This window comes from Pteropus alecto, unplaced genomic scaffold, assembly GCF_000325575.1.
Source record: "Pteropus alecto unplaced genomic scaffold, ASM32557v1 scaffold98, whole genome shotgun sequence".
Classification (NCBI taxonomy): Eukaryota; Metazoa; Chordata; class Mammalia; order Chiroptera; family Pteropodidae; genus Pteropus; species Pteropus alecto.
Window position 1 is genome coordinate 4,054,225 of NW_006443570.1, and position 25,946 is coordinate 4,080,170.

The 25,946-nt window shown below is 37.3% G+C and overlaps 1 protein-coding gene across 1 annotated transcript in view; it reads right to left on the minus strand.

The window, feature by feature from the left end:
• The window catches only part of LOC102886131 (src kinase-associated phosphoprotein 1), a 65,598-nt gene that overhangs the window by 9,092 nt on the left and 30,560 nt on the right, over nt 1-25,946 (minus strand). Inside the window, exon 3 of the mRNA XM_015599109.1 lies at nt 4,259-4,284. Within this exon, the coding sequence (XP_015454595.1) occupies nt 4,259-4,284 (26 nt within the window). The remainder of the gene's footprint in view (nt 1-4,258; nt 4,285-25,946) is intronic.

Consider the following 25,946-nt stretch of genomic DNA (forward strand, 5'->3'; position numbering starts at 1 on the left):
TGATTCCAATGATTTCTTCTTTCACCTGCATGAAAGTCAATTCTTTTTCTTATGGTCTCAATATCATCTACTCCAGGATAAGACATTTACAAAGGACATAAAAATCTTAGAAAATTTTAACATTAAAAAAGCAAGTCTTTTGATTTAAAAAAGTCTTACTGTCTTTGACAATAGCTGCAAAACAGTGAATTAATTTTAAAATGCATTATTCTACTCTTTAAAAAAAACAGTAGATGTATAGGAAGTAAAATATTTGAAAAGGTATCAAAGTCAGTAATTAACTTCAAAACAATTTGTGTGTATATTCACTTTTTACAGATTAATTTGTATAAAATGAAGCAAATAAGGAAAGGGGAGAAAGTCCTAAAGGAAGTCAAGTCACAAAAGCAGCTGTCAAGATTGTTGATGCTAAAAGGCTGGGCTAAAGCCAAAGGCAGGAGTATTCGTCCTGTATACATTTCTTCCTATTAAATCCCCAAAAGACATAGAAAGCATTCTGGAAGATCTCTTTTTAAAAAGTAGTATAGGTTAGGATATTCTAGGTTCATAACCAACACTTGTGTTTATAAAATATTATCATTCCAGGAATAGTGATAGAAAGATACTTAACAATAAATTCCAAATATTATAAATTCAGAATTTTTCTTACATTTGCAAACACGTCATAAATTTGGTCTGTGTTTCTTTGTATAAATCCTACTTACGACTGTGCTAAAACCTTTTGGCATGAATGCAAAGAGTATTTTCATAAATAAAACTTAGTAAAATCACTGTGCACTCCATTAATTCAAAAACACTTCTCTTCGACTTCAAAGGGAAACCCTTCTCTCTTTTTTTTAGTGCAAAGATGGTGTTTCTTTGCTGCTTTAATGGTTTGCTTCTTGTAATTGTCATAACTACATGCTCCAAGTATGTGATAGTAAGAGACGAGAAGTGACAATCATGCTTCAATTCAACATGTCTTAGACATTACAGAGCGACAGTCTCATAAATCTAACCTCTGAAGGGCCGACCAATAAAAATTCTGTACACATATCTTTTAAATGCAAACCTCACAAATATATACATGGTGAATCACACGGCCCTACACCAAGGTTCAGCTGGAATGAATAAATTTTATGGAAAGATATGTGAAATATATATTGTCTAAGTTTCACACATGGATTTACTTGCATACCCCTACTTTGAAACATAAAAATAATACTCGCCACTTTAGTGAGAGCCTACCAAGTGGCAAGCACTCCTTATGAGTTCATTACCTCATTATAACTCATTGCAACTCATAATAACTGTGAAGTAGATATTGGGAAGATTTTGTAGATGAAGATATTAGGTTACTTGCGGTAGCTCACCCATCTTAAGTAGAGGAACTGGGATTCAAATTCACGTCTGATTTCAAAGCTCATGCTCTTTCATCCAAAACATTAAACTTTAAACAACAATTTTTTTAACAAGCTCACTCTTCTTTGTATTTTGTGTCTAAGATACATAAACTATTTTGTGCATTAATATACTAGGTCTCACAATAGAAATAAAAGAATAATGTCACGTTTTATTAATTTCAACCTAGATTTTATCTTTGTATTATGAGCTGTTCTGAAGGTTAAATGAGATAATGCACGTAAAGGACTTTGCTCAGTATCTGATACATCCCCAATTTATAGATAAGGAAGCCGAGGTTCAGAGAAATTAAGCAACTCGCTAATGTCACTTGACCTTCAGCTAACTGGTATAGGTGAGATTTGTCTGTCAAGACCCAACATCCATGTGTTTTCTACATGCCATGTTTCTTCTCTAGTACAGGAACAAGACTCTCCTTAACACTAGTCAATGGTTACTCCTCCAGTACGTTAAACCTGGGATTGAGTGGAATGATGGATAAGAAAAACTTTGCTTGCAATCCTTCTCTATGTCTGGGCAAGCATCTTTTTTTAAAAGTCACCCTTTCAGCACACTGTGCCAAATCATTACCATAAACAGATGGTTAAATGTGTGGTACTAAAGGGATTTATAAATAAGAGATCTTTTTAAAATTAAGGATCATTTTCCTTCCGGGGACCAGACTCTGGTTTAGTCCAAATATCCTGGAGAACACAAGTGTGTATTTAGACAAATATACAGAGTTAATAAAATTCATCCCATCATATTCCTGCATGGAGGATCTTGCCCTGGATAAAAATGCTAGGATAATTTGGGATCATCATTTCTGTCATTTCTCAATCCCTTTCCAATACTACCTAGTCTTCCAGGGCTTTTTAAATGGTCCTGCCAGCCAGCTCTTCTCTTTCTTACATAATCCTAAATTGTCCTGTAGAAATTTATATACACCTATTACTACTCACACCCACTTGACCAGTTTCTGAAGCACACAGTCAAGTAAGACCTCAACCAAAAGATAAGGTAAAAGATACTCTCCTTCTTCCCCGTCCCCGCCTCCCTCCAAAAAAGAATCTCTTACCGGGAGGAACAAGGCTGGGGGCAAGATACACAAGTATAGATTTTTCTACTTGGTCTTTCCTTACATTTACTTCCAAATGAGCAAAGACTGCTACATATATTCAACCACTGTCAATAAGCAAATACAGTTTTCTGTTCTAAATAAACTCTTTTCAATTGTCATCTTGGCTGCTCATCTCTCCTCCCCCTCTAAAACTGAAAGGCTGTGTAGAAGTTGCCCTATGCTTTGGAGACGACTGCATTGCCACTATTATAAGAATCTGGTAAGATGTGCCCTTTGTCATTTTAGCCCCAGAGAGTCTCTCGTGTTAAGCTCCAAGATTATTTTCTCTCCTCAACATATTATTATATCATATTTCTGACACTAATTCTTTATTTCTCCTTTAGGTAATTAATTCTACCCTCACACTTCTACTCTTTCCTGTCAGCTCATATTCATGTTCTGGCCCCTGTGGATTTTGGTTAACATCTGTTAAACCCTGAACTACAAGGCCATTTCCTGAATAGCATATTTCACATTTTGCAAAGAAAACTGCTATATTATTATACATAATTTTTTATTCTTGATTTATGTTTTCAGGCATAAATGCTTTAGGACAGTGAGATATATGGTAACAAAATATTACATTATTTAAAATATTATAAACAGTATGACTAACTTATAAGAGTGAAAAAACTTTAAAAAGATAAGATTTTATTTCTTAAGGTTGGCTTTTAAAAAATCCTTATGTAGACTTAAAATACACTAAAACAAAGTAGGAGCTAGGAAGATTAAAAATTTAATAAAACTAGTATCATTCACAATTTAAATTTCCTTAAGGTATTACTGTTCTCTGAGATGGGACACACTGATAGTATTAAAGGCAAAAAGAATTAGGAGTACGGGAAAAGTTTACAACTAATTAAAAAAGTTAGAGCAAAATAGTTCATAAAACTAGTTGCAAGTTTGATCCTAATACTCTATGATTATTTGAGAAAATAAAATCTCCATTTATAAGTTAATTAACATTCAGAAAGATGTTTCTGACATTCTCAAGCAGAGTAGTGAAAAAGAAGGAATACATATACTTTAAAGACACCCTTTCGAACTGTTTGAATTCAGAAAAAAATATGCCAGTTTTGAACCTTTTAAAAATGTGTTCTAATCCTGTCCTTTTTTTTTTTTTTTTAAATCTTGCACACAGCTGTCTGTCGTACTTTTTAGAATCATGCCAGATGCTGGGTTCATCAAGCAAAAGCAAGAAAACAATGGTTTGAAAGCAATTAGAAGCACCGAGGCTGCAGTGAGGCTCATATTAAAATGTGATAACACTGTTCTAGTGGGAATTTCAACACTGCTCCATTTCTGACATTTCTCTGCTGCCAGACAGGCAGGCTGTGTGGAAGAGCACTGTGATTGAGGAGGCAACATACTAGAATTTATTTCTGGAGCAAATGAAGGATTAGTTGAATTGGAGCCCTCCCAAGGTTTTTATTATGGACTCGGCCACCATTTTATTTGAATGCTAGTGGATCCTGTTGGCATCTAACAAAGCTTAAGAAATAAAAGCATATTACAGCTTTCGTTCTATAAAATAATCTATCACCAATCCGCTTAGAAAGCAGAAGCATCAGAGACTCATGTTGCTAAAAAGCAGGGCAAGGGGGCCCAGCAGGGTGAAGGTTAATTAAACACTCCACTAACTTTCCTCATAAATGGCTGATGCCACTCTGTGGAGAGGCTTATTTGGAAGAGATGGAAGCAAAAAATATCATCTCCACATTTTTAGTGTAAAATCATAAATGATCAAGGAGTACTCACCTTGGGGCTGAAAATCCCAATAGTACCTGAAATACAAGGAAGAGAATGGAGGTAAGTCAAATCTATATTTCTCAGTCTTGGTTGTCATACAGTAGCTATAGCACACAGTCTAAAGAGCGTGCTTAATAGTCAATAACCAGCCAAAGTCACTACCCACTTTGAAGAAAAACCAAAGTGCTGTCCTTGAGATATGAAAGATTTTCAAAGGCTTGAAAGCAGCATTTAACTTACTGTAACTCCCTAGATCATTTTAACCATATTGCCGGAAACATCCTAAGAGGTTACCCACCTGTGGTCCAGTGTTTCTCATCAGGAGCTCTACTGGTCTTGAGGATTTTTTGTTGTGACAACCTGTCCTGTGTATTACAGGACTATCAGCATCACTGATCTTGGGCACCAAACACCAGTGGCACCCAGTTGTTATAACAACAAAAATATTGCCCCCAACACACCCTCAGGCCTAAATTCTTAATTTTATAGGTGAAGCATGAACAACTGACTCAAGGTCATCTAACATTTTAAAATGTGAGCCAAGCTTGGGGCTCTTGCAGTCTGCCATACCATTCCATCTCCTCTTTAATTTTGGGAAATGATTGGCAAAACTGACAACCCTTCAAGTCTTAAAACTAATGAAATGGCCGTGGTGGAAAGGATCATTTCTAAGTCACTTACTTGGAATCTAAATTGCGTTCCTCGTAACCTCCAGAAACAATGTTATATATAGTGGTTACCCACAAAAGTCTATTGTACTTTGGATTCCATTTCCTCCTGCCTTCACAGGAACCTTACATTATTTCTATATTGATTTTCTCCTGTACATATTCAACCTCTTCCTCTCAACTTGGCCCTTTCCATCAGCATTTATGCTAATATAAAAATGAAGCAAACCTTCTCTCACCCCCTTTCACAGCCCTCCATCTGCTGTCCTCCTTCCCTTCATATTACAGTGAAATTTTCAAAAGTGTTGTCTATAGTTTCTCTCTTTATTTCCTCATCTCCCACTCACTCCTCAACATACTCCAGTATTGCTTACAATCATCAAATGTTGATTCTTGCTGTGGACATAGTGACCTTCATGTCACTGAATAGAATGAATATTTTTCTACCCTAATCTTGACCTCTCTGGAGTGTATATATGCATAAGAGCATCCTCTCCTTCCTGTAAGAGAGTCCATCATTTTCATCAACTTCTTAGAACAGTGCACAACCCAAAAAAAATTAACAAAAAGGCAATACATAGGTGATGATGGTGTGTCTTCCAGTCCATACATGACTGAAATAAGCTGTGGCTACTTTAGGGAGAAACATCAGCACAGTGGGTATCTAGGTTATTTCTTTATAATATAAAAATTCAGAAAATAGAGAGGCAGGAGATCAGTGGGGAGGATGTTGCCATAATCCAGAGATGAATGTGTGGGAAATTATCAAAGATGAGGAAAAGAAGGTGGAGAAGAAACCTCACAATTGACTTTTCTTGTTCCTCTCCTTTCCCAGAAAAGTTCTGGGCTGGCAATGAGGTGAAGGGGAATTTAAGATATTTGGGTTAGATGGCAGGGAAAGTTCAGGACAGCTTTGACATCTGCAGTGGAAAAGGGGAGAAGGAATAAGAGACAGGGTAGAAAATGTAAAGCTGCAACAAGCTGGAAAGAAGGCATCAATGTCAATGAAGGGCATACATAAATGAGAAGTGGCTGTAACTTAATAAGTTATATATATTAATTTGATGGGCCAATCTTCACCTAGAAGACAGTCCAGCTTCCCACTGTATCTGGCCACTGTAAAATTTCCATGAAACTCCTTTCAGCAAAACACAGCTAATCAAGCTAATCGTCAAAGGGGTGAGCAATTTGTCATCTTCCCTTGCTATTTCCCTTCTTCTTTTGAGGCACTGCCCTAGCCTCTGATTCCAATTATTACCCAACTTCTAATTAAAAAGATAGAAATTAGGATTTGAGCATGTGCAAGTGTGTGAACATACACAACATTCCTCTTTCCAAACTGTTAATGATGGCAACCGCAGGAACTTTGCTAACCAACATTGTTTTCATTTACTGACCCAGAAACAAAACCTAGCCATGCAGCCCAGTCAAAGGGCCAACATTTGGCAAATTATTAAATAGGTAAAACATGTTATTGATGATCTCAGTCTCTTCTTTTGTCCTCTCTCCCACAATTCCCACTCCAACTCACACACATATTTTCAGTTCCCTTCTCTACTACTGTAAAGTGCCCTTGGTTTTCTGGTTTCTCTCATTAGTTAAGATGTTATCAGTTCACATATACTAAGAATACTGCTTCTGCCAATAATAGCTATGTCTTAAGAAGGCTGATTACAAAGAGAGATGAGATTTAACAATATCAAAGTAACAGGTCTTTCTAGCTGATGTTAAATAGCAGGATCAGCTTTATTCTTGATACTGTAATTAAATATTTGTCAATAAAAGATCATATATAGAACTTGACAGGGAATGGCATAAAGTGGAATGTTAGTTCCTTTTTTTCAGAGGTATAAAACTGTCTTGCTACCCTACCTTTTCCCCCCACTCTTCTTACTCTAAGTATTAATTATGTAACAACCCTAAAGAAAGACTATTAAAACACACACACACGCATGTGCGCGCACACACACACACACACACATCCGTCTATCCCATAGCTCACAAAGGATACTTCAAAAAGGCAAGGCCAACATAAGACCTGACTGCCTTCCATTTACTGCCCTTCCCTTCTGGGGAAAAATTTGGCAGATCCTGTGGTATCGCCCCATCCCCAATGATCAAAAGATGACGTTGCTACTGAGACTTCCTAGGAATGGGCCTTTCTAGCACTGTGAGACCACACTATCCAACCAAAAGGTTTATCATCAACATATCCTTCAGATTGATATGTTGACCAAAAAGGGGAACCATGGACAAAAAATGGAGTTCTACAGATAGTAACCTCATAGGGCAATCTGATCACAAATTCCTAACTGGGCAGTCATGGTGGGTAATCACACCCCAGGCCTATAACTTCTTTAGTGAAAGGTTTTAAGCCGGCCCTGACCATTGTTTTTATACATCTAGGTTAATGCATCTTTGAAATACCAGAAGCAATACCCCTAAAAAGGGGCTACTAACCCTCAAGATGGCACATAATCTTGTTAACTATCCTGTAATCCAATCCCTCTCACTTTCTCCAATCTTCCTTAAGCCCTCTCCTTAATTTCAAATGCATAAAGAAGTTGCAAAACTGTTATTCTGCAGTGCATTTGATATCTTGCTCCTCAGCGTATGTCCTCGATTTGGCTCAAATAAACTTATAAAATTTCTCAAAACAAAACAAAAAAACACAAGGCCAAAAGGTGAGCCACCTCCCTCCTCACTGGAGGGCACACCTAAGGTCTTGATTTGTCTTGTTACACATACCCTTGAGGGCCTTCATCACATTCTCCAGAAAGGTGATTCCACACTAGACAGAGAATTCTACACTCATTAGGAGGCATTCAGTCACATTCTGCCAACATTTCTAATTCTTATCTTTCACTTTAAAAACAATTATCCCTTAGCCGGAGATTCCAACAAATTTGAAAATAGAAAATTTCAACCAAAATGCAAAGACCACAATAGAAGTATGTGGAAGAAAAAGCATACAAACACACACGCAGTTGTGTTTATCCTAAAAGCCTCTGAGAATTTCATATCAGGCCTGTGCAGATAGATAACAAACACTTCTTTAATCTTCTCTTTGAAGCTTCAGACTTCAATATGAAAGGGAGGCTATCACTGCTCTGCAATGTCCATACTCAATATCATCAGGTTCATGCAAATGAGATTTGGAATTGGAAAAAGATGAGTACAGAATGAGCAGAGAGAAAATGCTGCAACCATACTGATGATTATTATTTTCACATTCAATGAAAATAAAGTCATCTTTACTTGTGCTCCCAAAAATGAAAACAAAAGAATAAAAGTTCACAACATTTAGTCCACTCTACAGAAAAGTCTTGAAAATTTAGGGTTATATTACAGTCAAGGCAAAGTTTGCTATTCATGTTTTTTAAAGAGGTTTGAATTGAACTTTAATTAATTTATTTTTATTGTTAAAGTGTAGTTGACATATATTAGTTTTAGTGTATTACATAGTGATTTGACATATATTTATTTTATGAAGTGATTACCATGATAAGTTTAGTAACCATCTGTCACCTTACAAAGTTATTATGATATTATTGACTATATTCCCTATGCTATATATTACATCTCCTGACTTACTTATTTCATAACTAGAAGTTTGTACCTTTCAATTTCTTTCACCTTTTTCACCTTTTGCCCCATCTCCTTTAATTGAACTTAAGTTTAGGGAAAGGTACAACAAATAAATTCAAATCACCAGATTGAGGGAATCTTGATGAGTAGCCACTATATTAATAATAATAACAATGGTAAGATATTTTGAACATAGTGTTGGGCTCTGCTCTAAGCACTTCTCTTATCGTAACTTACTTCTCCACACTCTAACCCTATTATTACACCCGTTTTATAAATGAGTAAAGCACGTCATAAAGATGTGAGATAACTTGCCCATAATTAAACAGCTAGTAAATGAGACAGGTGAATTTCCAATCCTATCAACTAGTTCCAGAACAGGCACTCTAATAATAAATTAAGGAGGTAAGACGAATAACTGTAACTATCCTCATATTATTTGAAATATCTAGGAAGGAAAACTAATTCCATTTTTTAATTACAATAAAACATTCTGCACTTAACGCATGCTAGGCATTGTACTATGAACACACTTTACATGTATTGTTTTATTTAATCTTCATCACCACCTTATGAGGTTAGTACTATTATTATCCCCATTTAATGGATAAGGAAATTGAGATGCAGGAAGGGTCAAACAACTTGACCAAGATCATGTAGCTATTAAATGGCAGAACCAAGATTTGCATTCAAGTCGGCTTGGTTCCAGAGCCCAAGCTCTTAAGTTTCATATTAACTGCTTTTCAATTGGCTGTAATATAGAAAACAAACCTAGTGTTAAGAGAAAATATCATTGTTTTGTCAGACAGCCTACTATCAGAATGTAGATAGATCGGCAGTCTTTAAATTGGAGTCCATAGTTGAGCTTTGGGAGATTAATGAACTCTTGAAAATTGTAAGTGAAAAGTAATACGTGTTTTCTTTTTCCTTGAAGAAGAACCCATACACTTCATTAGATTTCTAAAAATGTCGATAACTCTCTCTCTCCAAAATAAGAAGACTCTCTGTGTTAGAAGAATAAGGTTGTAATGACATTATAAAACTACCTTTCCATAAAGGCCAACATCTGTAATGTTATAAATCTAGAACATTTAGATGAAAAAAAAATTTGTTTTGCAACTTAAGTATTAAAAGTGTTATCTTACAGAAATTTAAAACTCATCATATATTCCCTGCCTTAGTAAAACACCTGATGAACAAAATTAAATCTCTTCTTGCTGACTTAAGGATGTTCAAACTTGAGCTTTAGTTTTTCCACCAAAACAGTGGTGCCTTCTGAATTAATAAGCTGTCTGTATTATTCAATGTCCAGAGACACCTTCTATTTCTCTCTTGACCACCTCTGTTTTCCGGTAATGGCAATCTCCAAACAGACTGCAAAGACTAACACTGAATTGTTATCCTGGCATTAGAAATGTGGAATCTTAGAACTCAAATGGATACCTGGTTGAGCAGGGCTTCAATGGCAAATTAGTAAGACTGGAAAGCCCTTGCAATTGACCTTGAGCAGTGAGCCACGTGATAGAGACTGATTTATGCCCAAGCAAATGGCTTTTCTGAACAATGCTAACAGTCTGTACACTGTTGATATTTCCTATAACCTCTTTTCTCACTTGAGAAGATTCAAGTCATTTTGAATTTCTTTCTACTATGAATGTTCCGTCTACTACCTTGCAGAAGGCATGGGCAAGTGGCAAAGGGTAATATGGCAAGCAATACCAAAGAACAGAAATGGGAAAAGAGCACCATCTGGTGGAAGTCTCTGGTGAGGTCATCAGAGGTCTGGGACCCAAGGGTCCGGGCATCAGCCTTAGAAACAGTTGGGCAGGAATGGGAAGGTCCCTGGAGGGGAGCTGGTGTCCCCTCTAGCTCCAATTCCTTCAATCTATCAAAAGTACAAGACCTAGTGACTGCCCACAAGAAGCTTACAATTTAGTCTGAAGTGTGAGATATTTATACATGAAGAGATGCCAGTTGTTAGTAAATAACAAATACCATGGTAATAACAGACAATAAACATATAACTCAAGTAACAGAAGGACCTGTCATAAGAAGGTTCTGTGTTCTTTTTAAAGATGTAATGTTTTTGTGTTCTGCCTATATTCACACACTCTAGAAGACAACACATTGTTCTTCTACTTAAAAAATACAAAGGTCGCCATTCAACTTTTATTAAGTGATAAACAAGTGACATTATCTGATGTTGACAGTACTATCCACAACTAAAAAAAAAAAAAATTTAGAGGTCTATTCCTAGACAATACAAAAGGAAGTAAAATTTCAAAATAAATAAAACCCTATTTACCACTAGAGTCTTCTATAACACTTTCATTACATGAAATCCAGCATCTGCTCTGGATGTTAACAGTAAAAATCCTGAGCGCTCTTCCACTGCAACCTACATTCTAATATTCCTTCACCTACTTTCTAGCGTGAGGACTGCAAATCGTGGTTGTATGTCTACACAGTCCCCATACTCCCTGCATGGAACAGGCAACCAAATGAACTATTAAAGAAAAATCCTAGCCAGGTATGTTGTGGCAAAATAAAAGACCCTACATATCAGGTCTTTCTTTCTGTAGATAAAAGGGAACAACTGAAGGGTTGGTTGGGTTTTTTTGCTTGTTTTTAAGGACAAGGAACAGTGTCTACTATTATTGAATCTGGCAGAAATGTGCAGCCTGGCTGGAAGGAAGAGAAGCTCAGAGGCAGTTTAGGAAACTACTGGAGAGGAAGAGAAGGGACAAGAGATTTGCTAATAGAGTTGGAGGCACACCGGGAATGGAGTGTCAAGAGGAAAGTCAGGGATGTCTTTTGGTTCCAAACTTGCATATTGGAAAAGACAAGCCGGCACTCACAAAGAACTCCAGCTGATTACCATATTTTAAACTGCAGTATCCTTGGCTCTTGCCCTGACACTTTTGTCATTGTTGATGCTTGGATCCTAATTTTGTTTTATTTTTTGCTTGCTTCAGGTTAATAGCTACTCTTGGACCATCGAGACTCCTAATTATCTGATTAGCGAGTAAGTGATAACTGTATGGCTCTGAGACTGTGGACGATATACTCATCGAATTTAACAAGTACGTTATTGAAAGTCATTTATTCCAGCCCCTCAATTTACAGATGAGAAAAATGAAGCATGGGGAGGTTATCTGATTGCACTATGGGAATTTAAAAGTCCATACTGGAGCTACCATATTTTATCTTGTGCAGAATCAGGAGTAGGTCTGAAAATGTGATATTTACTTGAAAATTCCTTTGATATTTTCCTCGTTATGAACATGGTCCCATTATTCATCCAAAAGCAAAGTTTACTCAAAAAATTTCTAAGCTGGGCTAGTTCTTAGAGCTCATCTAGGCAGGGTGGATTTCTCAACATTACCATGCCAACATACTTCTATATCTCTAGTTATGAAGGCTGCATTCATTCTCTCAAACACTAATAAATATCCACTATTTGCCAAATACTCTGTGAGGGACTGAGAGCACAGAAAGCCTGAACTGTGAACCAGTTTTGCTGGAATGGTCAAATTGTGTGGAAGTGAGGTAATTGGCCCAAAACACACACAACGGTAAAAATTGGGACCAGAAGAACCCAGGTCTGGTTAATGCCAGAACCTGTCTTACTACCTGCAGATAAAGGTGGCTGAGGGAAGATCTGGGATCAGATAGACAATGCCTGGCAGGGGTGGAGAGGGTCACAGAGAGGCCAGGCCCAGGATACAGAGGAAGGCCAGACAGAGGGGCCAGGCCCACCAGAGCAGGTGGCAGAGGCCCTACGCAGACATGTTTGAAAAGGGGGCAGGGCAAGATTCTGAGTGGGTTCCAATCTGAAAGCCTCTGTTTTATCTTGTGAAGTAGGTTATGCTGTCATGCAAGAATGAGAGGTGATATAATAGAGACTGTTCACGATTTGAGGGAAAAGAAACATTAAGGAAAATTGGAAAGGCTGCTGATATGGGTCACGTAACAGAACCTCCAGACATCATTAAGGGTTCAATTGAGGTTGGAGATAGATACTTCTGTGGCAATCCAATTGTATTATTTTTCTCCAACACTGATTAGTTACCCAGGTATAAGAGCAGAAAAGGTGGACAGCTGAACTGATCCGAGGTTAGGATTTTTCTAGGCTTGTAGGATGAAAGGACAAGAGAGTAAGAGAAGACTGGAGGGTTATACTGTGGAGCTCAGGGTGGCCAGGGAAGAAACCAATGGCCAAAGACTCGACTACAGTGTTTGCGCATATTAATATTTTTAACAAGCATATTAAAATATTAAAAAAACAAGAGATATTATTCTACTCTTTTCTTTCAAGACTGTCCTTTGTCCCACAAGTCTCAAACCTCTCCTACCCTCATACTCCTTGTTTTAATGGTTGACATTTCCATTCACCCAGCTGAAACTTAGGAATCATCCCTTTACCTCTTTCTCTATTTCTATGTATATCCCATCGGTCACAGAGATCTGCAGATTCTAATCCCTTAATATCTTTTTAATCTATCTCCTCTCAGTCTCTAAGGCACTAATTTCATTCAAACCCTCAAAATGCCTCACCCAGATCAATATAACACGCCCTCATTGGTCTGCCCGCCATCTTGCCTGTCTGTCTGACCCATTCTCCTCAGTGCTGATGGAGAAGGAAGTGCAATGACTGTGAAGAGCAAAGGCTTTGCAGACAGGCCTGGTTGGAGTCCCAGCTCCTCCATTTTCTGGCTGTGAGACTTGAGCTGCAGCCTAAGATCCTCATCTTTAAAACAGAAATAATAACCATACCTGTCTCATACGGTTCTTGGGAGGATTAATTGAGATAATGCACACAAAGAACTGAGCAACTAAGCTTGGCACCTGGCAGGTCTTCGATAAATGTCAGTTGTTATGTCATTAGCACCACCATTATTCTAATGACATAAGATGCAAATCTAGTCTTATCATTCCCCTGCTTAAACCCCTGCCCTCAGGTTCTCCCCTGCTCGGCTCACATCCAGGCTCTCACATGTCACTACTCTCTTTGCCACCATGCTTCTCCCTTTGTGCCCCATCTTCACCTAGCAAACCCCTGATGGTCCTTTGGTGTTCACCTCAGTTTCTGGTATTAAGCACTTTCACAGCACATCTGTTCACCCCTCTTAGTAGCACCTATAATACTGCGCTAGGATCTTCTGGTCTCTCTATGTCACTGAGCCCTCAAGGAGCAGTGGCATAGAGCTTGTGCTCAACAAATGATTCCTAAATAAGTGAATGAAGGTGAGAAGGGCTGTCTGAGTTCAGCATGAGGGGAGCATAGAATGCATTTCAGGGAGGGATACGAGGCAGGGCTGGAGAGGCAGGCAGAAGACAAGGCTCTCCAAGCAATGCTATGGGGTATGGATTTTATTCCAAATAAGATGGGAGAGGCGCCTTCATTTTCCTCTAAATTACTCACACAAAGGCAAGAAGGGAAATAAAGGAAGAAAATCAAAGGAAGAGAAGGAAAGGAATAAGAGAAAGATAAAAATTGGAAAGCTTTGTTAAATTAAAATTTTCATCCAAATGAAGAGTTTTTTCCTCAAAGTCTGGCTTCAAAGACTAGCCACCAGATGACTAGCAAAACTATTCTTCCAAAGACACGACCGAATACACATTGCAGTGGCAAGAATCCAGTATATAAATACAATCAATTTGTTTCCTCAATAAAAGCTTTCATGAAGAAAATGATTTAATACAAATGCTAAAGCTACTGACATAGATTAATTGAAAAATAACAACAGAATCCTAATTAAAGATATAATATTATTTTGCTCATTCATACTACACCAAAATCTGAATAAACATATAAAAACAGAAACCAGAAAGCAGACTTCTATTGGTAACTACTCTAAGAGCTACAATGAATTACTGAAATTTTCAAAAAACTCCTACCTTTATGTGTACACTTTCTTCTAGTTAAGAAAGAACTGAGATATACATAGAAATTCAGAAATCATTTTTAAATTATTTCAGTTTAACCCTCAACTTGACTTTTTTCCTAATTGTACAAGATTCTATACTAAAATATCATTCTTTCCCATGCATTCCTTTGTACAGTACCTACAGTAGTCATAGTTAAATCCTTACATAGAGGTACCCAATTATACAGATCATAAAGAATGGAACTAACTTTCATTTAAAAGTTAATGACTAGGTGACCAGTTTACGGTTGTATCAGTACAGGTCAAGGGTCTCCAGCAGTTGAGCTACAATCAACAGGTCAATCCTAGGACTTACCTGACACATTATGGGGCCAGGACTTCAGGTACTGTCCCACTTTAAGGGATTCTCCAGCATCAGAAATGTCTACACATATTGCCAGACCACAGGGAAGTGCACAAGACAGAAGGCAATCATCAGGCCAAGGGACAGACCAAGACCATTTGTTACTGAACTTATTCCCATCCTTCACTCTAGAAGCTAATTAGGTTGAAATGTCAGCTATTCACCGGTAAAATATTTCTGCCAATTATCTCCAATCATACTGGGGGACCCTTCTTACCCCCTAAAATAAGAGCCTCATGTCATATTTCCCAGTCAAATCCTCCTTCCTCCTTTCCTTTCCTTTCCTTTCCTTTCCTTTCCTTTCCTTTCCTTTCCTTTCCTTTCCTTTCCTTTTTCCTTTTTTTTCCCTTTTTCCTTTTTCCTTTTTCCCCTTCCCTTCCCTTCCCTTCCCTTCCCTTCCCTTCCCTTCCCTTTACTGCTAAAAATTCAGTTGGAAATCAAAGTAGCCTCTTAACTAAAAAAAAAAAAAGGTGGGGGGGGATTTTTACATGTATTTGCCTGATTTTAAGAATACTCTGGAGCTCTCATTGAAACATGAATTCCCAGGGTCCACTCTAGACCTAGTGGATTAGCATCTCCAGGGTAGAGACCTAGAAATCTGTATTTTTAATTCACATGATGGGGCAAGTTTGAAAAATACTATAAAGGAATTGGGTATTTGACCAACAGTTGCCTTTTAAGTGAATTTTAGACAGGCAGCCCCCAGTTCAAATATAGATTGTATTCCATTTTCGGTTGTTTGGACCTTGAAATGCATTTTTCTAAGAAAACAAAGTAACAGATAGCAGTAAGTTTTCTTAGCCAGCTTCAAAAATCTATTAAATCTTGTTAACAGATCTGAAGTATAACAAATACAATGTTTAATTTACACACACCCCCAAAAAAATCACATTTCAAAAGTTGAAGCATAAAGTCAGTTGTTTAGAATGTATTTTTTCCCATAGACATAAGGTTCTAAGAAGTGGTTAGATTACCTGGCTATCCATAAAATCTTATTAAGCCCATAACGAACCAAAGCCAGCTATAGACTCAAAGATATAAACATGAGCTTGGTGTCCTCAAAGCAAAAGATTACGAAAAGGAGAAATAATCTGTCTTCCTTCTGTGGGCATATGGAAGATAGGCAACCTCTGACATCCTTATCCTCTATCTTTTTGCAAACATCTCCTGCCTCCCAGTGGCCTCAGCCCAGGTGCCAAAAACTCACGTCATCCACAGCTCCCTACTGAAGCATCAGCTTACCCACCTCTGCCCCATGTTTGACTCTCCCAAATTATCTACCCCTCCTTAAATCCAGTCAAAACTCATCTCCATGATTTAGTTCCATCCTATCTTTCCCGCTTATCTCCCATTACCCCCCTATATCTAATAAGCAGAATCACCCTTTGGTTCCCAAACATGGCTAAACTTTATCTCTGAATCTTTGCACTGGTTATTTATGTTTGCAGTGTATCTCACCAAAAACCCATTCCTTTCAACCCATGGATGCCATCTCATCCATGAAGGCTTCTCAGAGCCTATCAACCAGAAGTGATTTCTTTCTCTGCAATTTTACAGTATAATCTTTGCGTTCCTCTCCTAAAACTTTAGTCACAATATATCTTGAATTATAATTTTTTGTGTGTATGCTTTTATAAATTTCTTGGTAATGTTTTTCGGGTATCTAGTTTGTGACATGCATTGTATTAGGCACTTTTATATGCACAACAACAATCCTACAAGGTGAGTGTATTATATAATTATTTGGTTTACCCTGCTCAAAAGTAAGTTACAAGAGGACTAGAATCTGTGTCATGTTCGCCACAAAAATGTTTTGCATATAGTATATCCTCAATAAACATTTATTGAATGACTGATCGAATGAATGAATAAAGTGGCATTATCACTTTTTATGAAGAAAATAAGCCTCAGTAAGAGTGCTGGCTCAATGGTCATGCTGACTGGGTTCAAATCCCAATTTAAGAACCTACAAGCTGTGCAATCTTGAGCAAGCTGATTGCCTCTCTGACCTTAGCTTTCTCAACAGTTAAATGAGGATTATAACAGTACCTTCCTCACACAGCTCTTGTAAGAATTAAATGAGATAATGCGTGTAAAGTCCTTGACACTGGGCCTGGCACATGGTGTATGTATGATGAATGTTAGCTTTGACTGTCATTCTTAAGCTGCAAAGATAAAGCCTTCATTCTTCCTTAGGAAAAGGATCCTCTATGACTTTTATAACCCTCAGTGTACCTAGCACTATTCATTGCCTATAACTGAGGTTCAACAAATTTACTGTACATTGAATTTTCTCAGCACATGTCATCTGAACCAAAAATTAGAAGAAAACCATTGAATAGGGCTAATGTACATGATAGTACAATCAAGTCTCTTAACCATCCATGCATATTTGTGTTTTAAAAGAGGATGATAAGCCCAAATGAGTCTCTAAATGGTGAAACTCCAGGTATGTAACAAATTGAGACCAAACATTTCAGACCTTCTAGAGAAGAAATCTGTGGGCAGTGGGCTTCATGCTGGCTCTGTCCATGAGTCTGACCACTTAACTTGAAAAACAGAGATGTCTTAAATGGCATGTCTTATGTCTTGATCACCTGGCTGTGCTCAACATAAACAAATAGCCAATACATATTTGTTAAGTAAATTAACTGCTTCTGGTTTATAATCCTTGCCCTGCTTTTAGTTGATTCCATTTCTCTTTATGACCAACATAAAAATCAATCATGGTGACCAATGTTTTGAGAAGAAGGAATAGTTTACTTAAGCACCATCACTTTGGAAAACAAGTCCCACAAACACAAATGTTTTACTAAATAGTCACACAGAGTGTAGATAATTCTCATGTAAGGAAAGATTCATCCTGTGTCAGTTCAGTGCAGCTCAAAGGGATAACATCTAAGAAATGGAAATTGTTCCCAGTCAGCGATACCTTATCTAACGAAGACTGTGAGAATGAACTTCCTTTATTTAAAAAAACAAAAAACAAAAAACAAAACCGCACATTTTAGAAAAATCATCATAAATTACTCAGAGGACTGCTGTATTCACATGGCTCAAAAATAATTTTACTTTCATGTGTGTGTACATGTGTGTGTGTTTAATAAAACACCGCCAGATACAGCTGTTTATTTGCACAGAAGTGACACAAGCCTACACTACACATTAAAACCTAAATCTTTCCACATCCCTTTTCCCCTCAGTGCCTACTCCTTTCCCACCTGGACACCAATCATCTTAGGTTCTTAAATCCCTGCCCCTTTGAAAACAGGAAAGGCTCTGATATCAGTGACTTACGATTAAATACATAGTCACTATAGAGAGTTGGAAAACACAAATAAACAAAAATGAGAAATTAAAATCAATCAAACTCCACTTGCTAGAGATTACTATCATTAACATTTTGGTGTCCTTTTTTTTTTTTTCTTCAGGTATTTTTCACTGTGATGTTTAACTAATTTTTTTTTACTTATATCTTATTGTTCTATATCAATAAATCTTCTAGAGCATGAATGATTAAATTATCTTTAAAAAAAAAGTTTGCTCTTTCAACAGAATGGAGGAACATAATAAACTGGAACAGGGAGAAACTTAATTTTGCGATGCTCTGAGTAAGACTTTGTGAAGGCTACAGTTTAGCCAGTGACAAGGGAAATAGGAAGACGACAGTTCTAGGATGAAGAATCAATAGGCTTGTTGATGGTTTGGGGAATGAAGAAAGAGAAGTCAGAAATGACTCCCAGGATTCTGCCTTGGGAAACTGAGCCTCGGCAAAGTGGAATTAGACTTCAGGGGTGAGCAGTATATAAAATAATGAGTTCGGTTCTGGATACTGAGTTAGGATTCCTCCGGCTACAAGAAACAGAAAACCTGACTAACGGAAGCTTAAATAAGCAGAACTTTATTTCTTCTTCAAAAGGTGATTCCAGAGCTGATGCAAGGGCCTGACAATGGCATGAAGGACCTAGGCTTATCCCATATATCTGCTCTCACACCTTAGAGCAGAGTCCTGTCTTAAGGTGGCTACTGCATTTCAACATGTTACTGTCTCCCAAGCATAAGACTGTGAGAGGCTATCAGAAGTCTTCTCCTTACATTTCTTTGGCCAAAACTATATCTTGTGTAAATCCCAAATGAACCTCTGGTAAAGCAGATCTTTCAGATCACGATTCATCCCCAGGCTGGTGGAGTTCTGTTGTCAAGGAAGAATGGAGGGTGGCTACTGGGTGGGCATCCAGCAGGGTCTGTCTCCAGCTTTGTGAAGTCTGAGGTATTTATAAGACACTCAAAAGGAGCTATCCAATATGCTGTCTGGTGCCTTGGAGAGAGAACTGCAGTTGAGCTGTAGCATCAGGAGTCATCATGTACAGAGGAAGTTGTGGAGTTATGGACATGCATGCAGTTGCCTAAGATGTGGTGAAGAAAGAGGAAAGCCTGAGGGGCAACAGTGAAGAGGGCAGGGTAGGAGAATGAGCTCAAGCAAGAGCCTAAACAGAATATAAACACAAGGAAGAAGGAAAACTGGGAGAGACTATTATCATGGGAATCAACAGAGGCAGAGCTTTTTTACCTTTTTTCAGGAAAAGGATGCTATCAACAGTGCCATATGCTACAGAGAGACCGAATAAGATGCAGACTGAATAGTGTCACCTGGATGTGGAAATGAGTGTTACTGGTACTTTGGGAAGAGTAACTTGATATGAGCAGAGTCAGGGGACTGAAGAGCGACCAGAGAAGAGGAAACCAGAAATGGCTAGTCTAGGCTTCTATTTCAAGAAGGTTGTCTGTAAAAAAGAGATAGAGGACAGCAGCTAGAGAGGGAATCACTGTGCAGGATATAATGTTTTTCTTAATATTAGCAGAGATTTGAGCATATTTATATGATGAATGGAGAAATGTAATAGAGGGAAACACTAGATTTAAGAAAGAAAGGGTCTCTGGAGGCAGTGGTAATAGTGGAGTAAAGATGACAACTGTGAGTCGATGCTTCGGTCCTCGAATGGTGTGAGGAGGAATCTTGAACTCAAAAGATGACAGAAAGATAGAGAACTATAAAGCCACAAAGACAAATATCAAAAGGACAGAGGCTTGGGATAAGACTGAATAGTAAAAGTCTAGACGCGGCAACCAGGAGGTTGAAAAATGCCAATGGCACTCCTGGAAAATGAGCAAATTCTAGTTAAGATGACTGCAAGCAAAACAGTGTCCTATGGAAGAGCCACGTTTCACTTAGGCAGAAGTGGAGAAAAGAGGGTGAGGATATAGCGAAGTTTGATTATAACAGCACATGGATTCTAGGAAATAAAAAGGAAAGAATTAGAAGAGAGGTCATTAAGAAAGATGAGAGACGGTGGACATGAGAAAGTGCAAAGCTGAATAGGAAGGATGATGACCCGAGGCAGAGGGGCTGGGGAAGAGTCACAAAGGTGGCCGGAATGACTGGCATCCATGCTCCAACAGAACTCCAACACATGGTCTGCAGTCTTGTAACCTTTTACCACAGAATGTTAGAGAAATGTTATCCTAGGAGACATTTGAAGAGATGGTCATTATCTTTACAAATTGCTGTATATCCCCTAATTCTTCGCACAAAGAAAGCATCCTATCTCTGGAAAGATTATGTGGGGCTGGCTATGAAATAGTAAACCTTCTCCTAAAAAAGAGGGTCTCTTATTCTAAGGTTTAGCCTAGATCTAAAAACACATTTATAACAGTTTCCCCCCATTTACTCAACTCACATCATTGAGCTCATACCACATGCCAGCACCATGCTAGACTTTTTTTATTTTTTAATGAACATGAGACCATCCGTGCCTTTAAGGAGTTTATAATCTCCAGAAATACGTATTCTGAGTTCCGAGAAACTTAATTTAAAAGGAACTTAAAAGTACGTGTTAGAGCAGTGCTTCTCAAATGTTAACATGCATACAAATAACCTTGAGATGTTATTAAAATGCAGATTATATTCACCAGGTCTGACTGAATGGAACCTGAGAGTCTGCATTTCTAACAAGTTTCCAGGTGATGGTGTTGCTGGTCCATGGGCCACACTTGGGGAGTATTAAGGAGCTGAGGACACTAGCAAAAAAGATTCCTTGCTTTACCTTTTTTATTACTTACCTGTAAAGTCCTGAAAATCTTTCCTCTTTTCCTTGCTAATTCTCCTATCCATCCATTTATTTAATAAAAAAGAGTGGAGGGGGTAGAAAACCTCAAACGAGGGCTGTTTCTTCTAAGCGACTATTAGCTACACACACTGCTTTCATGAACATGTCAAACATCTATCTCATGTGATTAAATACTTCTGTGGAACCTCTAATATTTCAAACAGAGCACCTAGCTATTCAGTGAAAGAATAAGAGACTGGGAACAGCAATTAATTCTAGTTATGCCATATGGCAGTATAGAACAGTGGCTGGAACCTGAAAACTCAATTTCACAAGAGTCCTACTTATTCTGAATTTTAATGATTATAGGATCAGCAAACATATGCCTACCAACCTGCTCCATTTACACAAAATTCTAAAGAATAATCACACTGCACGCTCATAAATGATTGGTTTTTCCCAAATGGACTTAAAATTTCTCTCCTACCAGATTCTCAAAATAACGTAGCTGCTGACAGCTCCGGTTTAATTTCCCTGTTAAATAAAATATACAAACAGTCCTTTTTAATGAATAGTATTGCTTGCTTTCTTATCATTTTCATCATCAGGTCACAATTTTGCACAAGTCTAATTTTCTCTGATTCTGGATTCCTCAGCGCTGGGGCTGGTTCAGGTGCTGGCCCACCTATCCCTCCATTCCACCATATTCTCTCCTTTTCACCTCTCTCCAGAATGGAGACCTTATCATTTTCAACACATACTCCATCCCCTGTCTTCTTAGAGCTAAGATACTTTCATCTCTTGGACATCTAATAACTTCTAGATAAGGACAGAAAAATCAGTTCTTGTTCTGTGAACGTTTGTCTCCAGTGCTTGAGAGACTATCCTAATATCTTCTGAACATGTTTTAGTGATAACATTTACTGCACTAGGGCCAAAATGATTTTCTGCCACTTTCGATTCTAGTTCAATAAAAGAATAAGAGCTTTGTTTCTAACCTCTGTCATTTTTAATACCATAAAATGATTTTAAAAATGTAAAATTGAGTTCCATTTCCTACTGGACTACCAATCTCATATTAGCTTTCCTTTTATCAAATTTATGAGAAAAGTCAGAAATTGCCTTTCTTTAAAAAAAAAAAATCAAAACTTCAGGATCTCCTGGGAAGAATGTCTGAATTGAATTTCAGCTCTTAATAGTTGCTGGCCTGGAAGTTTTAAAGAAGAATAAAAGTTAGCTACTTAAAGTTAGTTAGTTATGTCAGAAATAACAAACTGAAGGATTATCCCTTAGTCCACACTCATCCAAAAATAATGTTATTCCTAGAAAATTATCATCCTAAAAAATCACAAGTATGTTTATTACATTTCCAAATTGAGGAAGTCTATGGTTTTCTGAAACCACAGTGAGTGAAATCTATGGTTTTTGAACTGCAAAGTGAAACAAATAATGTTTTTTTGCAAGCTTATAGTATTATGAAAAATTTCAAATACATGTAAAAAGTGAAAGAACACCTGTATGTACCCAAAACCCAGACTATGATTCACATTTTGTTACATTTACTTTGGTACATATCTATCCATCCATCTTATTTTTGGATACATTCTCAAATAAATTGCAGACATTAGTACACTCCATCCCTAAACACTTTAGCATCCTATATAATTAACTAAATTTCAGTATTTATTTACAGTTCTTTTAAACCAATAATCTTTTGAAAGATGCTTTTTTTTTTTTTTTGTAATAACTTGGCTAAGTAAGCCAAGCAACCAATTGGAAGTTCTACATTCTAAATCTTAATCTTTTATTAATTCTGTTACTTAGAGTAATTTCTTATGTCTCAGTTCTCTCATCAACAAAGAAATAAAGGCTCTTGGCAGACATGGCAGAAGGTCTCTATTACCAGATTGTACAATGGAGTTCGTGGTTATGGCAGAATTCACAAATGAGAGACATTCACTACTATAACTTAGGTAAACGGCTAATTGGATATTATATGGGCATAAAGTTTTCCATATATTATAATGAGAACCTTATAAGGCTCACAAACTCAAGGGAGCTTGAGTTTGAACTCTTAATGATAAGTCATCTTATATAAGCCACAATGTGTCTATGATAAAACAATGTGAAGCTGGACTACTGAAGACTGAGTCACTCCAAGTGGGAATTTCATAACAAAGCACTAGCATCAAATTGAAATTTTCCTGGCTTTGCCAAGCTGTGGTATTCCTGATTTGTAAACTCCTTATTAATTGACTACAGCAAGAACTACCACAGGAAGAACTGCTCCTTCCTTTATGAGCTGTTTGTTCCTCTACACTGGTTTTTTTTTTTTCCTTTTGGAAGATTGGCCCTGGAAAGGATATCCTTTGAAGCCTGAAGAATCAAAACTACTGCACAGCACTGCTGAGAGTTTTGAAAAAATATTATGAAGAAACTACACTGGACCTGAGGCGACAGGCTGAGATCTTCCCAAACAGGTCAGCGGTTGGTCTGTAAAATATTCCCATTGCCAAGGAGGCCGTGACATCTTGTGTAAATCAAAAACTAAAACCCTAAGATATCTCATTTCCATTTTAAATGCATGGGGGTTAAATATGGATATCTAGCAGTGGAGAAGTTCCTGTGGGATTGATTTTTTTTCCGTCTTCTCTGAGCCCTTTGCTGAGCGTGATAAGTAGGACCGCATTTCATTATCAACCCTGCTAGCACTGCACTTCTGGGAGACTAGATGAGGCTACACAGTGGGAGAGAAGATCGGCTTCCAAAGAAGAAATGATTCACACGGCGTTAGTATAAAAACCCACTTTAGGCCCGACTCATTTTCAACAGAATCATAAAATAAAATAAAATCCTAAGGAAATGAAATTTCCTGCATCCCTTTCCAAATTAAAAAAAAAAAAATCATAGCGATACCATAAAAGAAATCAAATAGAGGATTCGAGGTTGCCTTGGTCACGTTTGCATTCTTGTAACATCTAGGAGAAAAAAATAATTCTAAACAACATTTTGGGGGAGGCAACTTAAAAAGAAAATGTAAGAAGGGGAATCTTCAGTCGAATCGGTCACTGTTATAAGAAATAACCTCAGAACAAAGACTTGGGCTCCTGACAGCCAGCCCAGTGCTCTTGCATTTCTCTACCTTTTGCTCCAGTTTCACTGTACCAGGAGGTCGACACACAGTAGGTTTGTATCAGAAATGAGAGAAATCAAGCAAATGAGAGGAAACTGCAGTCAGAAAGGCCCCGCATGACAAGGTTCTTGGAGATCCACAAATAGGTGAGTACAGAGAGGCATTTTTTGTAATTGGCTTTTCTGTAAGCAGAGAAAATAGTACAGCACAGGGACAAAAGACTAGCTCCAGATCAAATGAGAATGAAAATCGAGGCTAGCGCAAATGGTAGTAAAAGGAAGACAGTAATTTCATACAAATGATCTTTTCCCATGATGCATGAATTAAGAGCCTCCATTTAAAGACAAATAGAAAAGCTTCATGTATTAAAAAATTGACCCTGAGGATTTCTTGAGACCTTCCAAGATAAATCCCATTGAGTAGATAACAGGAATGCACCAAAGTGATAACGATGGCTGTAATTCTATCAAGAGTAAAGCAAATTTCAGTAAACTATCTGGCCAAAGAGTAGTACTCAGCTTATTATTCTAATGGGTTAGTTCAACCTGAAGGGTGCAAGCTCGGTTACCTGCCTGCCTCCTAGATTACATTTCAAAATTCCTTTCACTCTTGATAGAATATATTATTCTGTTTAAAGAGCTCAGCACTGAGAAGTTTTAATAAAGTTTTGAAAAGCAACAAATTTATTCATCCAAACTTTTTTTTAAGACCCACCTATTATTACTTAGAATAAAAAATACTGAAACATTATTATATATTTATTTTATGAGATGCCAAAAGAGAAAAGCTTCTGTACCCTAATACCATCATACCAGACCAGTGTAAAAAAAAAAAAAAATAGAGCTATTTAATCATGGAGCTGGTACCAAACCCAAGATACCCACACAAGTGAAAGAATAAACAAAGAAATCCTCATCATAAAATTAAAAAGAGAGTTATACATTTCAAGGCTGCTTTGAAAGGATAGGAGACTTGCTATGAAAGAATGCATAATAAGATGATCTTCCTTTCCAGGTTAAGCCAATTGATCGACAGCAGACAATATTATATCAGTCTTATTTGTAGAGTATTTCAGACTAAAAAACATAACACAGCCCTCCACTCCCAGATAAGTATATCTCCAAAAATCTTTAAGACAATCGTGACTCTCAACATATACTCACTGAATAACAGTGAGCTAGTACAGGAATTTGGCATATAATTGATCACTTGAGAGCCCTGAGGTTGTTGCGGATTTTTATTTTCTTTCTTGGTTTAAGGATGTGAGGAAGGGATAGGACTAAAAAAGGAAAGAATGAATTTTTATCCTTCAAAATGTGGTCGAATTATTGCTATGACTTTTGAGCCTTTTCAGAGCTCTTTAAACTTAGATGGATTATACCAGTACCTTCTATTCTTTTTTTTTTTTTCCCCTGCGTTGGCACTGGAACTCCAGTATAAGTAGCAAAATGAACAACAGCAAGAAATGTTATGAGCAAGTATGTCAACTTGCGAGTAACACAAATATATAAATAGCACATTATGTATGAGTTCTCTTGATAAGCACACTTCATTTGAATGTGTTTTGTTTTGATGGTTTTAAACTCAATAACCAGCATTTAGGAAAAGTTAAACTTTCTATATAATTAATGGTAATGATATTTACAGTATGTTTACTACTTTGAAACTCATTCCCAAGAGTCATATCAGAGTAACTACTTGTCTTTATTCCTATAGTACAAAGGCATGTGAATGACATATTCTTAAGCTAAATCCTGTTTTAAAGCTAAATCCATGTTAACCTGAAAAGAAAAACTTGGAGTTCCCAAAGAAAACTGGAATCACTTTTATAATATTTGTACTAATGTATCGTGTTTCACGCAGAGCTATATACTAACCACTCACAATGAGACATGTTCAAGACACTC